At 54.9% G+C, this 13,815-nt stretch overlaps 1 protein-coding gene across 1 annotated transcript in view; it reads left to right on the top strand.

The window, feature by feature from the left end:
- LOC119101813 (transforming growth factor beta receptor type 3) overlaps positions 1-13,544 on the top strand; it is a gene marked incomplete at its 3' end in the record, with an annotated part of 42,679 nt that extends 29,135 nt beyond the window's left edge. Inside the window, 10 exon segments of the mRNA XM_037225234.1 lie at positions 429-500; positions 2,391-2,577; positions 5,842-5,946; positions 6,255-6,487; positions 8,208-8,387; positions 11,462-11,606; positions 11,889-12,040; positions 12,450-12,548; positions 12,898-13,009; positions 13,401-13,544. Coding sequence (XP_037081129.1) covers positions 429-500; positions 2,391-2,577; positions 5,842-5,946; positions 6,255-6,487; positions 8,208-8,387; positions 11,462-11,606; positions 11,889-12,040; positions 12,450-12,548; positions 12,898-13,009; positions 13,401-13,544 — 1,429 coding nt within the window.
- Positions 13,545-13,815: the final 271 nt, after the last annotated feature.

Genomic DNA, 13,815 nt, shown 5'->3' with positions numbered 1-13,815 from the left:
ATAAAAAGCAACATGACGGCCACAAATGACATTTTATAGTGCATAAATGTAGGTTATCAATTCTCCTGTCCGTACGGAGATCGCAGGCTTCGTGGGATAAATCACATTGGCGTCACAACTTCTCTTTCCAGGCGACTGACTGTTATTGTTTTAAGACGGGGCTCCCAAACAACACACGCACGCACTATATATATATATATATATATATATATATATATATATATATATATATATGTATATATACACATATGTATGCATAACAAAAGCATTCTCCGCCTCTCCCAGCCGCACGTGTTTTTCACAGCGCTGATCCGCTGTGTGTCCACTATTCCCGGTTTTTTTAGGATTGAGTTGTGGAAATGCCTTGCTATATGTCTGTTCTGTGAGGAAACTGATTAGCCTTGACTTTTTATTTGGATGTTTTTCAGATTCTGAAGGCTGCCGTGCCAGTTACGTGGCAGCTGACGGCTGACGGCTTCACTGGTAATGTGCTGGTCCTGGTAAGTTGCAGGGGCTCGGTAAATTTGGGCACAATAAAAGTATGATATGAAATAAATTCCACAACTCCCCGAATGTTTTTTCCTGCTTGTCATGTATTGTAAAGATCAAGCAAGCCCCCCCCCCCAGTGGTGTATTCAAGGGGGGCGGGAAGATGACAATATGGACGTGTCCCTGTTCAGAACATTTTACATCCAATAGAAACATTTTGTTTTGTTATGTTTTATATATATATATATATATATATATATATATATATATATATATATATATATGTGTGTGTGTGTGTGTGTGTGTATACACATTATGTTGTATTATACATGGTATCGTTTTAAGTGAACATTTCGTTTCATGCACGAAAGACATGTTTCACATTTGAAAATATTGAAGCAAGCGTTAGGTATTATGGAACAAGCCTACTTAAAACCGTTTGTATACTTGTAAGGGGAAAAAGACCGCTCTATACAATACAATTTGTTCTGTTTAGTAAATATGCTCCTCAATACGTCAATGTCCGAAGACGCCATCATCCTTGCGCAGCATTGATTGAGAGCCAATTGACTGCCGCTATACCTAAAAATCGTACTACTGAGCGCCTGATACGAACGGCTGGACAAGATATGAACGGCTGGACAATTATGTGTTTCTTGGTCCTGATGTCTTATAGAATGACAGGCTTGTGGCTTATGGAATGGCAGGATTTCAATGACGTTATTCGGGGGTCATAGCTCGTCATTTCTTGATTGCATCATCGCACCGTGCCGCTTTATCTGGAAGTCGTGCCCACGAACGCCTTATATGAACGGCTGAACCATTGTATTTGTCTTGGCCTTGATCGCTGCATGACCAACGTAATGATAGGATCTGAATGACGGAATTATGGCGTCATGGATGCCTGGGTGGCCTCGAAATAGTCTCCACAAAATAGTCGGCACATCTTCGGGGCGTTTAGATAAAAGGTAGAGGGATTTACGTCTTAAGAAGGGTAGGGCCGTGACCAGCACCGAATGATCTTGTAGATGGTTCAAACCCCATACGAATGTTGATCGCACCTTCAAAATGGGTATGAATCGATAACGACAGTTGCCAAATAGCGGGGCACACGTAACAATGGGTGGACTGAAAGATGCCATGTTGTTATGGGCCACGTAGAAAATTGTTCACACAATAGCGGCGCACGAGGACGGCCTTTGACCATGGCCAACAAATTTGTGTTGTGCCCTCCGTCATTACGAAGACATGCATGCGTTCCCGATACCCCCCCCCCCCCCCTCTCCTCACCCCACACACACGCACCTAAATACTAAGCACGCCCTCTATCGGAATCCACGGACACGCGGGAGCATTAATTTGTCTGGAAGTTGAAGTGGTAGGACCTCTGCTAGCCTCAGAGCTGACGAATTCGTCGACTGAGCGTCAGATCGCAACCTCCTGCTGAAGTCATCCTTTGTCGGCAGGTTACTTGGGGGCATCCGTTTTCAGAACCATTAGTACCGCCACTTGCTTAAATTGATGGTGATTTTGGGGCTTGGTCGCCGTATTTAATCTCGTAATAACGTGTGCTATTTGAGCACGTTAAAACAATTTCATGGGCTCGTTAACCCGTTATTGAGTGTTCCAGAATTTAGTCAGCTTGGACCGTGCGTGAACTAGCCTGTGTTTGGTCAGTGTGGAGTATGTAGAAATTTCCCAAGTATAACATTGCCATTAAAATGAGCGCGATGTACGGTATCCAGGCGCCGATTGTGACGATCGTCATACCCTAGCCACTCTGAATGCTCAACTGCCATACCTGAGCCACTTGAGAGCTCGTTGGGTGCGCACATTAGGCTTTGGTGAACACGTATTGCTTGCTTGGTTGTGGGTCGTGACGAAATGATGCGGTTTCTCAGGCAGACAGCCCTGTGGGGAGTGGCGCTCTCGCGGCGAGCGTATCTCTGGAGGTGGAGCGAGTTCAGCTGCCCGAGTCGTTCAGCGAGCTGCTCATCCTGGCCGTGGGCTACTCGAGCGGGCCACCAGTGGCGTACATCCGATCGCCAGCCATCAGTCGGCTGGACCTCCGACTGGGTGGCGCCCCAGGTCAGTGGCGCACGCCCCGGGCACGAGCCGAGGTCAGGCCAGCGACGTCAGCCACAGGTCAGTAGCGCGCGCCCCGGGGCACGAGCGGGGGTCAGGCCAGCAACGCCAGCCCCAGGTCAGTGGCGCGCGCCCCGGGCACGAGCGGGGGTCAGGCCAGCGACGCCAGCCCCAGGTCAGTGGCGCGCACCCCGGGCACGGGCGGAGGTCAGGCCAGCGACGCCAGCCCCAGGTCAGTGGCACGCGCCTCGGGCACTAGCCGAGGTCAGGCCAGCGACGCCAGCTCCAGGTTAGTGGCGCGCGCCCCGGGCACGAGCGGGGTTCAGGCCTGCGACGTCGACGGCCGGTCAGCCCCAGGTCAGTGGTGTGCGCCCCGGGCACGAGCGGGGTTCAGGCCTGCGACGCCAACGGCCGGTCGGCCCCCGCCGCACGGGCCCGGGGATGGGCGCAGTGCTGGCCTGTGCATCGAGCAGCCAGTGCTTAGGTTTTCGGTGCAGGAAATTTCCTTCACACCGGTGTCTTCCAGGCTTGTGAACACATGCACTTGCATCAGCTACAAACGTCGATAATGAAGCGAACTATTGTAGTTATTACCATTAAGCCGCCTCGGCACACGCACATCGCGTGAGAAACAGGATGTGGATGCCGTGACGGTCATGGTACGAGGAACACGATACGAGGAACACATGAGTTGCATGCACCAATAATTTACTGTTGACGGTTGGGATGGCTGGCTGACAGAACTGACTGGCTTGACGGGCTGGCAGAATTGATCTACTAATGATATGACCTTCAGCACCCTAATGCACTTATACGACTGGTACTTGTTATTTCACTGACTCTTGAGTGCCAACCCGGCGTTTTTGAGTTGTGTCTTCCATTCGAGAGCCTGATTTGATTTGGTCGCATATCTTTCTTTGCCATGCCCTCGCTTACCGCGTCAGGGCTGGAGGATGGGGTGGGGTTGGGGAGCATTTCATGTGGACTTAAACGGAGTGTCCCACCCTTGGGGCATATTTCAAAAACATGCTCTAGCGAAGCCTCAGGACCAATTACGTTTAACAATAGCACTTGGTATTGCTACTGCAGCACCATCTAGGCATAATAAGAATATATATTTTGATGATTATTGAGTCCAAACTACACTGACAAGGCTTTGTAACAGCACTACGCTTCTTCCATGAAGTCGCGACAAACGTCGTCATTATGACGGCAAAATCTGTTGGGAGCAGGGGGGACGCCGTCAGCTGTTATTGAAAGACGTCAGTCCAAGCGGACATTCGTGATTGGCACAACGTGCGGCAAGGGCCAGTTGCCAAGAGACGCATTGGTTGAGGTTTGAACCAATGCGTCAATGTAGACCATGTGATGCTCCGTGTCCCGAAGCCGAAGTGCGCCTCGAAAAAGAAGAAAAAGGCCCACTGTGGTAAATACCATAGGGGAGAAATAAAGTCCATTGTGGAACGTTTTGTTGAACTCACATGATGGTAACTTTATGTTCGCACATCTTTTTGTCTAAGCAGAACGTTCAAACTTTCGTAGCATGCATTACACAAACAGTGTGACACATTAGTGCATTGCAAACATTCAGAACACACACGTTGAAAAGCAAGGCAAATTAGATGGATTGCTTTCATAGTGGTGAGCAAAGAGTTGAACGGTATTTCTTCCACGGGAGCGGCTTGTTCACATCGATTTTCTGGGCTATTCAGAAGGATTTCTGGAAAAGTGATATTTATTACTGATCAAATCGCACGCTTCTGATCCAACAGCAAGTGAAAAGTACAAAAATGTGGGGTACCCCATATAAGTGTAGATTGGCTGATTTTGACATGTCATGCTGCATTTCATAAGTTCGTGACAACGCCAACGTAGAACGAGACGACCTTGTTACGGCAAATTCTTGAGAGATGAGACTGCCTTGTATTCGGAGCACACGCGTGAGCCTGCACAGATTGGAAGGCAAAGCCCTGCGTTTTTTCAGGATTTTGCAAGCTGCTTAGGGGCTTGCTCAGAATTAATCCAGTGGCTGAGTGATATAATCTGAGGATAAGCCAACTATAAGTCGTCACTGCAACAGGTAGTTTTTACACTGTTGCCACCGCCAAACTGGACGCACACACGGAGACCAGCTGCGTCGCTGCTGGGACGGCTGACCGGCGGGTGTCCGGCCGGGAGCGGAGTAACCGCAGACACGAGACGGTATCGTGTCGTTTTGTCCGTACGGCCGGCGTGTTTCGGTGGCCGGCGCAAAGGGAGGCCGTCTGGGTGCTGCAGGCGAAGGTATGCTCCCGATGAGCTGCCCGTCTGGCTGCTCTAGTCGGGGCTATGCGCCCGATGAGCCGCCCGTCAGGCTGCTACACTCGGGGGTATGCGCCCGATGGGCCGCCCGTCTGGCTGCTATAGTCGGAGGTTTACGCCCGGTGGACGGGCCGTCTGGCTGCTATAGTCGGAGGTTTACGCCCGATGGGCTGCCCGTCTGGCTGCTATAGTCGGGGATATGCGCCCGATGAGCCGGCCGCCGCAATTAAACTTCCGGCGTTACAGAACTTGCCAACTTTTGGGCGGTCACACTGTAAGCTCTAAACCCCGAGTCAACTATTTACAGCAACGATTTTTTTGTGGTGGAGCATAGAGCCGTGTCAGAAAATGTGTGGCGAGAGGTTCGTTTAGGCCACGTTCTGCTATCTTTTAAAAATGCATGCATTGGCACAATAGAAGTCGCTTAGGTTAGTTTGTCCAATTTGAACTTTTTAACAACTCAATATATAACATAATAAGTGTGCTCATATATACTAATATAATAATTGTACAATATAATAAGTGTACTCAATCCAGTTGATGGTGTAAAAGTTTAACGATGACTCGGCAGATGGTACTGGAGACTGATTGACGGTGCTTTGGGCCCCGTGTGACTCCGCCGGTGGTACTGGGGCCTGATTGGCCATGTGTTGGGCCCCGTGTGACCACGCCGGTGGTACTTGGAGTCTGATGGCCCCGTGTGACACCGCCGGTGGTACTGGGGTCCAGTGGCTCTGTGTGACTGCGCCGGTGGTACTGGGTCCGCTTAGCCCTGTGTTGGGCTCCGTGTGACCACGCCGGTGGTACTTGGAGTCTGATGGCCCCGTGTGACTCCGCCGGTGGTACTGGGGTCCAGTGGCTTTGTGTGACTGCGCCGGTGGTACTGGGTCCGCTTAGCCCTGTGTTGGGCTCCGTGTGACTCCGCCGGTGGTACTTGAGGTCCGATTGGTCATACGTTGGGTTCAGATGAAGCAGTGAGCGAGGTGCAGCCGGCCAGTGACGCTTGGGGTTCGAGACAGCATCAGCCACCAGAGCTTTTTCCGACCCAGCAACAGACGGCCGACGGCGCAGGTAAGGGACTGGCTCTGCCGGCCAAACCAGTGTGCATGTGCCGTAACGCTGGAAGATTGCGTGTATGGTGTGAATGGTTTTGAAGAGGGAACGGAAACCCAGCTAACCACCGCGCGACGTCTAGCATTTGGATAATCATGGCAGATTTGTGGCATACATTGATCAGTACACCATAGTCTTGATCGGCTGAAGCCGGTCTGTGGTCAAACTCTCCCACTCCTGCCGTCGCACCTCCCCTGGTCCTGTGCGGCCTGCTCGCACCTGTACGGCCAGCGGTGACACGGGCCGGCTCTGCCCTGCGCGTGCAGTGTCGGCGTCTGGTGCCCTGCGGCGGGCCATCTCGGTGAGCTGTTCGGCCGGCCAGCTGGTGGTGGCCGTGCCGGCGGCGGCCGCCGACGCCGTCTCCGTGTCGGCCCTGCACCTAGCTGACTGGAGCTGCCGCTCGACCCGCAACGGCTCGCACCTGGTGGTCAGCCGGCCGCTGACCGGCTGCGGCACGCAGCGGCGTCTCGGCCGCCGCCGCCGCGTCTACGCCAACACGGTACGCTCCTGGCACAATCCCAGGCACGTGGCGGGTGGGGTTGGGTCAGTTCCCGACCACTGTCGGGGACGAGGGCAGATCAGGTGATGTGACGCGTCATGCCAGCTTTGTGTTGTACTGCATCGTGTGGATTCTGTTTGTACCTTTGCCTGATCAGCGTGGCTTTCTGTTGTCTCTTGACGCCGAGGTGTAGCAATTTGAACCAGCAACCCGTGCTGTAAGCGAAAGGCACACTGCCCCGACCAGTCTGCGTTGTGTTGGGCGTTGTTAATATGCATCTAATCTTTTTTAGCGATGTGGATGGTTAGAGTCTCTGCATTTTAGTTAATTCGAGTCTCTGCGTATTTTGAGTCACAGCCTGACTCCAACCACAGCGTTCTTACTAGAAATGTCAATTGTAAAAGTGTAAGTAATGGTACTTAAATTGGCCAATCACTAGCAAGTATTTTTATCAGTTTATTAAGCAGTCGCTTGAAGTATTCGGTGTTGTGGAAAATGGTCCTACGTTTAGATTGGGGTCTTTCACAATCAGTGTGGGCTGGGAACTAGAGCCACAGGCCTCCTCCCCGGAACTGGAGCCACAGGCCTCCTCCCCGGAACTGGGGCCGCAGGCCTCCTCCCCGAAACTGGGGCCGCAGGCCTCCTCCCCGGAACAACTGGAGACGCAGGCCTCCTCCCCGGAACTGGAGACGCAGACCTCCCCTGAACTGGAGGTGGAGGGCTCCTCCCCGGAACTGGAGATGGAGACCCCCTCCCCGGAACTGGAGATGTAGACCCCCTCCCCGTGCCAATCAGCGGCTGTACACGCCACTGGCGAGACGCCTCAAGTGTGGATCATTCTGTAATTTTGGAAAGGGCGTTCGTCTTCAGGGGCCGTGGTGGAGTTTTGCCAAGCAAACGAGCATTGATAATAAAAATGATAATGTTCAAATGTTTGGATCCTTGTGGCATAAAGGAACATCTAAATGCTGTTTTGTTACGCACATCACGGCCTTTTTGAATTTATATTTCGACTGGAACATCCTGTAGTTGCATGCTGAGGTATTCGTTTACAGTGACGCGGTCAGCGTCGCGCTCAGGAGCGGGTCGGTCGAACCGGGTCATAAGGAGCCCGTTCAGTCGAGGGGCCCCCGTGGCTATGGGGCCTTGCTTTGTTTTCGAGGAGTTCTGGACCTTTCTTTGATGCCTCAAGAGCCTGTTTGTGTTTTGGGAGCCCTACTGGCATCTTAAAACGGAAAAATACTGGGATCTCTGGGTTCAGGGCCAGCGCTACCTCCACGGGGATATGGCTCCAAAATCTCTTTCCTGCGTTATTCTGCTGTTCATATACGGATAGGATGTTAGTCATGGTAACTGGCATCGGCTGCATAGCGAGAGCGCCGATACAGTGGCATGGGAGAGACGCGTCTGAAGCTGGCTCATTAAGGTCTGGCGCTGCGGTGGCCACCACAGGCTTGTTTGGCGGGGAGTGAATGACGTGGTTTTGTGCGTACCTGCTCGGGTATGTCCCTTCTGTAAAAAATCATGGCATGGGGCTTATATGCCAGTCAACGGGGCCTCAGCAATAAAGCAAGGAAGCTAGAACTTTGGCTCAAGCTTCCCAGAACACGAAACCAACGCGGTGAAGCCGTTCAGCAGCTCACCATGTGGCTGCCATTTATGCTGTGTAAGCAGTCACGCAAGCGGACGCGTTGCTTAAGCCATTTGTGACGCGCTTCAGGTGCACTTTGTGACGGCGGAGGTCCCCACTGATGACGAGGACTTCGAGGGCTCGGGCTTCGGGATGACGGAGGACACGGTGGGCACGGCGGCGGCTCGGTGGGAGCGGCCCGGCGGCGGCTCGGTGCCCGTCAGCTGTGCCGCGCCCGAGCACGAGGCCGAGCCCGGCAGCCAGAGACAGGTGAACACTAGATAAACGCTGCAGATAGCGGAATATCAGATGAGGGCTGGAAACAGGCAATCACCGGATAAGGGCTGGATACATGTGAGCGCCAGCTCAGGATTGGAGACAGGCAACCATGAGAGGAGGGCTAGAGACAGGTAAGCACTAGCTGAGGACTGGAGACGGCTGAGCATCAGATGGGGCTTGGGACACGTGAGCACCAGATGAGGGCTGGAGACAGGTGAGCACCAGCTGGTGGCTGGAGACAGGGGAATATCAGATGAAAGCTGGAGACAGGTGAACATGAGAGCAGGACTTGAGACAGGTGAGCACTAGCTTGGGGCTGGAGACAGGTAAGCACCAGATGAGGACTGGAGGCGAATGAACACCAGATGAGGGCTTGGGACCTGTGAGCACCAGATGAGGGCTGGAGACAGATGAGCATGGGAGAGAGACTGGGGACAAGGGAATATCATATGAAGGCTGACACTGTCCCGTGGGTATCAAACTATTGGTGAGACTAGCCGGTCTTTTGATAAGTGATGTTAATGCGTCGTCTTTTTTCCTGCCTAGCCGCCCCCGATGAACGGGTGACCAGCAATGAATTAGTGGCCATCCTGATCCACCTCGGCACCAGTAGCTATTTGGTTACACATACATAGGGAAGTATGAGTGTAATTTGCGGCTCTCGCTTCACAAGAAGAAACAAAGGTAAAAAGGCCACCACACAAGGAAAGCAGAAATGTAATACAACGGTGGCCCAATCCCAGACAAGTGCTGGTAACCTGTGGTCTGTACATGACCAGTAATGCGTAGTTGTAACAGTTTGATAACTATTTCCAAATAGATACTTCGCAGATATATAAGACAGAAGTCGGCACAGGCATGCTACTGAGAGACCTTTAATGCCGTCTTATTGCTTTTTCAGATGCTATCAATAATGCACCTGTTTGGTGTAGCACGAGTGAGGTGACGGCGGGTAACGGTTGCCAATAATATAGCCAGTAGTCTCTTGGAAACCGTTCGGTAGTGATTGATCCCTAGCCAGGGGGAGGAGAGGATGACTGATCCATAGCCAGGGGGAGGGGGAGGGTGACTGATCCTTGGCCATGGAAAGGGGAAAGTGACTGATCCATAGCCATGGGGAGGGGAGAGTGACTGATCCATAGCCAGGAGGGGGGGGGGGGGAGAGTGACTGACCCATGGACAGGGGGAGGGGGTGACTAATCTATGGGGGGGGGGGGGGCACGGGGCCATGTCTGCTTCCCCGTACTCCGGAGTGGCGCATGACCCTCCAAAGGAACGTAGGCTCGCACACAAAGCGCAATAGATTGGACGTCTGTGGGTCTCAGGTGACCAGAAAGGGTCCAAAGCAAATATGTGGGGTGGGCAGACATGCACAGACAAAGTAACATGACTAATTAGGGGACTCTTGGGAGGAGGAGGCGTGCCAGGGCTCATTGTGCTCTCGGGGGCTCTGCAATGTCGTGGGGCGAGGGGGCTGTACATTGCCCGATCGGGGCGCTCTCGTTCGATCGGGCCCTGCACGTTGGTGTTAGGTTCTTCATATTTGCTCGAAGGGCCTCACGCTGTTGTGGGGACCCTTTTAAGTTAACGTACTGAGGCACTCGATACGATTCATCGATCGTTCAGCCTCAGGGGCCTGCACATCAGTCTAGGGTTGTTTTATGTTTTCTCATCTGCGGAAGCCCCCGCGCTATTGCCGGAGCCTCGGATGGCCATAATTCATGGCACTCAAAAACCATGTCTGGAAAAGTCGTCGACCAATTGTTTCATACTTGTGAGTTGGCAACCCAAATGTGACACCCCCTCGCCCAGGCACCTTTCGGGAATCACCTGCGGCCGTCTTCAGAGCCATCAGCCTTACCCGAGGAGAGGGAGAGAGGCGGTCAGCGAGACGAACTGCTAACGCCGTGGGTCTGGGGGTATTTCATTAGCTGGTCCTCATCGGCGAAATGCTGCATCTACTATTACCCTTCGAACGGATCAGTTTCCATTTTAAAGGTCACCCTCTGTGAGAGCTTTGTTTTGTTCTCCAGGTCGGACTCGATTAATCTCATATGAGGAGAGTGGAATCGCGGGCCGCATTTCAGCCTAGCATACCGTATCCCTGAGTGGCAGCTGCACCCGGGTTCGGGTCCAGACTCATGGTACCGCATCCCTGAGTGGCAGGTGCACCCGGGCTCGGGTCCAGACTCATGGTACCGCATCCCTGAGTGGCAGCTGCACCCGGGCTCGGGTCCAGACTCATGGTACCGCATCCCTGAGTGGCAGGTGCACCCGGGATCGGGTCCGGACTCATGGTACCGCATCCCTGAGTGGCAGGTGCACCCGGGGTCGGGTCCAGACTCATGGTACCGCATCCCTGAGTGGCAGGTGCACCCGGGGTCGGGTCCGGACTCATGGTACCGCATCCCTGAGTGGCAGGTGCACCCGGGGTCGGGTCCAGACTCATGGTACCGCATCCCTGAGTGGCAGGTGCACCCGGGGTCGGGTCCGGACTCATGGTACCGCATTCCTAAGTGGCAGGTGCACCCGGGGTCGGGTCCGGACTCATGGTACCGCATCCCTGAGTGGCAGGTGCACCCGGGATCGGGTCCGGACTCATGGTATCGCATCCCTGAGTGGCAGGTGCACCCGGGGCCGGGTCCAGACTCATGGTACCGCATCCCTGAGTGGCAGGTACACCCGGGCTCGGGTCCAGACTCATGGTACCGCATCCCTGAGTGGCAGCTGCACCCGGGCGCGGATGACGCATCCAGACTCATGGGCGCATCCAGACTCATGGATGCACCGGCAATGTCCTGGAAAATGCGGGCAGTCATGCCGTCCGGAATGCCAGGTATGCGCCGGTCACATCCCAGGTGGGCGGGCAGGTCCCTGACCGTGCTCCGTCTGACATCGCTGCAGTGCACTGTGACGTCAGCAAGGCGTTATACCACTCGCCGCTGGGGTGCGCGATCCAACAGGTGGAGAAGTGAAGCGTTCTGAACGCTGCAAGACCTAACGCATATGTGACATCACACAATCCCTGCGAAGTAATGACATGTCCTGCGACTGTTCGTTTTCAGGACGCCACATTGGACATCAGCAAAGTGGAGGCGTCGGTCTACAGCCTCGAGCTCTCGACTGACGATCACTTCAGCAACGCCATCAAGCCCAACACGCTTGTACCTATTTCGCACAGCATATTTGTGCGATTTACGGTGTACATGGGTAAGTTTCAAATGTTTCGAATGGGGATGTGTTGGATGCTGAAGGGGCTCGTCGTTTAGAATCCTGATCAGTTTTGGTTTGTTCATTCACTACTGTCACGAAGCTTTCCTCGAGCGTCCTGAGACGTGTTGAAACGGTAGCGTGGTGTAGCCGCGTGCGTGTCGCATTGTAAGGGACGCCGCCTGATGCGGCCGGCGGGTGCAGCGCCGTCCGGTGCGGCCGTCCGGCGGGCGGCGCAGTGCCGTCCGACTGTCGGTCTGAGGCGCGCTATCTCCCCTGCAGCCGCCTACCTGCAGCCGGTGGTGGAGCGGTGCTGGGCGAGCGGCGCGGCCACCCCGGCCCCGCTGACCCTGCTGACGGCCGGTTGTCCGGCGATACACACGGTCTCGCTGCCCGGGCCTGGCCCAACCGGCGCCGCCCAGTTCAGCTTCCAGGTGAGAGCCGGTCGGCCCTGCACCGGCGCAGCGCTGCCTCTGCCGGTCGCCACCGCTCGCTGGCCGTGGCCAGGGCCGGGCCGGGCCGGGGTGGTCCGGTCCGGCCGGCGTCCGTTGATCCGGTCCGGTCCGGTCCGCGGTCACCGACCTGTCGTGCGGGATCGGCTGCGTCGGAGGATTGCAGTGGCGTGGTGGGCGATGCGTCCTGTGTCCGGGCGCGCAGCTCTTGACGGGGCGGAGAGTATCAGTCGGCCCGCGTCGCCCCGCCCGGCTGACAGGCACAGCGGTCACATGCCATCACCGACCTGTGTGGAATGCACGACGATCGTCTGTCCGAAGCGGCGTCGTGTGACGTCAGAGACGCCGGTGTCCCGGTGGCCGGCGTCCGAGTGTCTCGCTGGACCGACAGGTGACGCCAGAGCTGGCCCGGCTGGGGCGGTACTACGTGCACTGTAGCGTCGGGGTGTGCGCCGCCGCTGACTCCCCGGCCCGACACCATATTGCGCAGGTCAGTGTAGTTCGTGCTGCCATCCCGGCGGCTCTTAGCAAAGCCTCGCACGATCACATTCTAGTTTACCACGTGACGTATAATCATGGCAGGCTTTTATATAAGTGACAAGGGCGTTCAGTTCCCTTTTCTTGACCAGTGTTTGATTGGTTTGAACATGAACACATGAGCAAGTGCCAGTGTCCTGATCGGCCTTCGTTACCACATATCGTGATAATGCATTATTCATGTAAAGCATGGAATGGCAGGTCATTGTCCGCATGTCGTCATGTTGCAAAACGTTGTCCATCTGGGCACGGTATGTGGAGTGACTCGGCCACTCACTCGGTCCGTCTCTGCATTGGCGCAGTGTGCGGACGCGTCCGGACCACTGTGCGCCGACGGGCCGGCTGACGCTGACGTCCGGCTCGCCTCCGGACTGCAGGTCATCACGCGCGGCCCGCTGCTCTCGACGTTCGCCGGTCAGTCGCGGCGGACGGCGGCCGTCGTCTGCCCGGTCTGTTATCACGATAACCGCCAGCTCGGGTGGAGGCCACATTTGTACTGACTCGTAACGTCATGCTCTGCGGTTTTTCACCAAGTATGAAAGCTTGAGTGGACTACGGCGGGCAGCTTTGTTGTAATCATTCTCCATTCGCCAAAGTCGTGCCCTTGTGCTGATGGCTGTAAGCTGTCTGGAGCTTTGTCGCCAATAGCGCGCCAGCTGTCGTCCAGCGGTGAGCCAGGCACTAGCCAGCTGCTGGTGTCTGGCCTGGCTTCTGACGCCTGTCCGCTGCCGTCCAGCAGTGAGCCAGGCACTAGGCAGCTACTGGTGTCTGGCCTGGCTTCTGACGCATGTCCGCTGTTCAACAGACGAGCTGTCCAGCGGGCCGGGCCGGCGCCGTCCTGTCCTGCAAGTGGGCGTGTCGCACGAGATGGTGGTCGCCATTGGCGCGTGCGCCTTCCTGTTTGGAGTGGCGCTCACTGGAGGTGTCTGGCTCATCCACTCCAAGATCGGTTGGTGACGTTCTCCGGCCATGTTCAGGCAGAGGACATTCACAGTCGACTGAGCTTAGATTTGCCTGAAGTTGGCGGCGGTCTTACCCGTTAAGTTTCCTGGCGCATTTCATACTGGCTGGTAGAAGCCCTTGGAGACACAAATAACCAGCCAGCCAACCATGCTGGCGGGTTGTGGTGCCCAATGTTTTATTTTCACAGAAGCTGAGGAGAGTATACCGGAATGGAAACGCATTAATTTGGAATAATGAATGGAGTCGGCTGTACCACG

Source organism: Pollicipes pollicipes, unplaced genomic scaffold (genome assembly GCF_011947565.3).
Source record: "Pollicipes pollicipes isolate AB1234 unplaced genomic scaffold, Ppol_2.1 Scaffold_4881;HRSCAF=5763_pilon_pilon_pilon, whole genome shotgun sequence".
Lineage (NCBI taxonomy): Eukaryota > Metazoa > Arthropoda > Thecostraca > Pollicipedomorpha > Pollicipedidae > Pollicipes > Pollicipes pollicipes.
The sequence above is the reverse complement of the archived record's forward strand: the minus strand, read 5'-3'. Positions and strand labels throughout refer to the sequence as shown.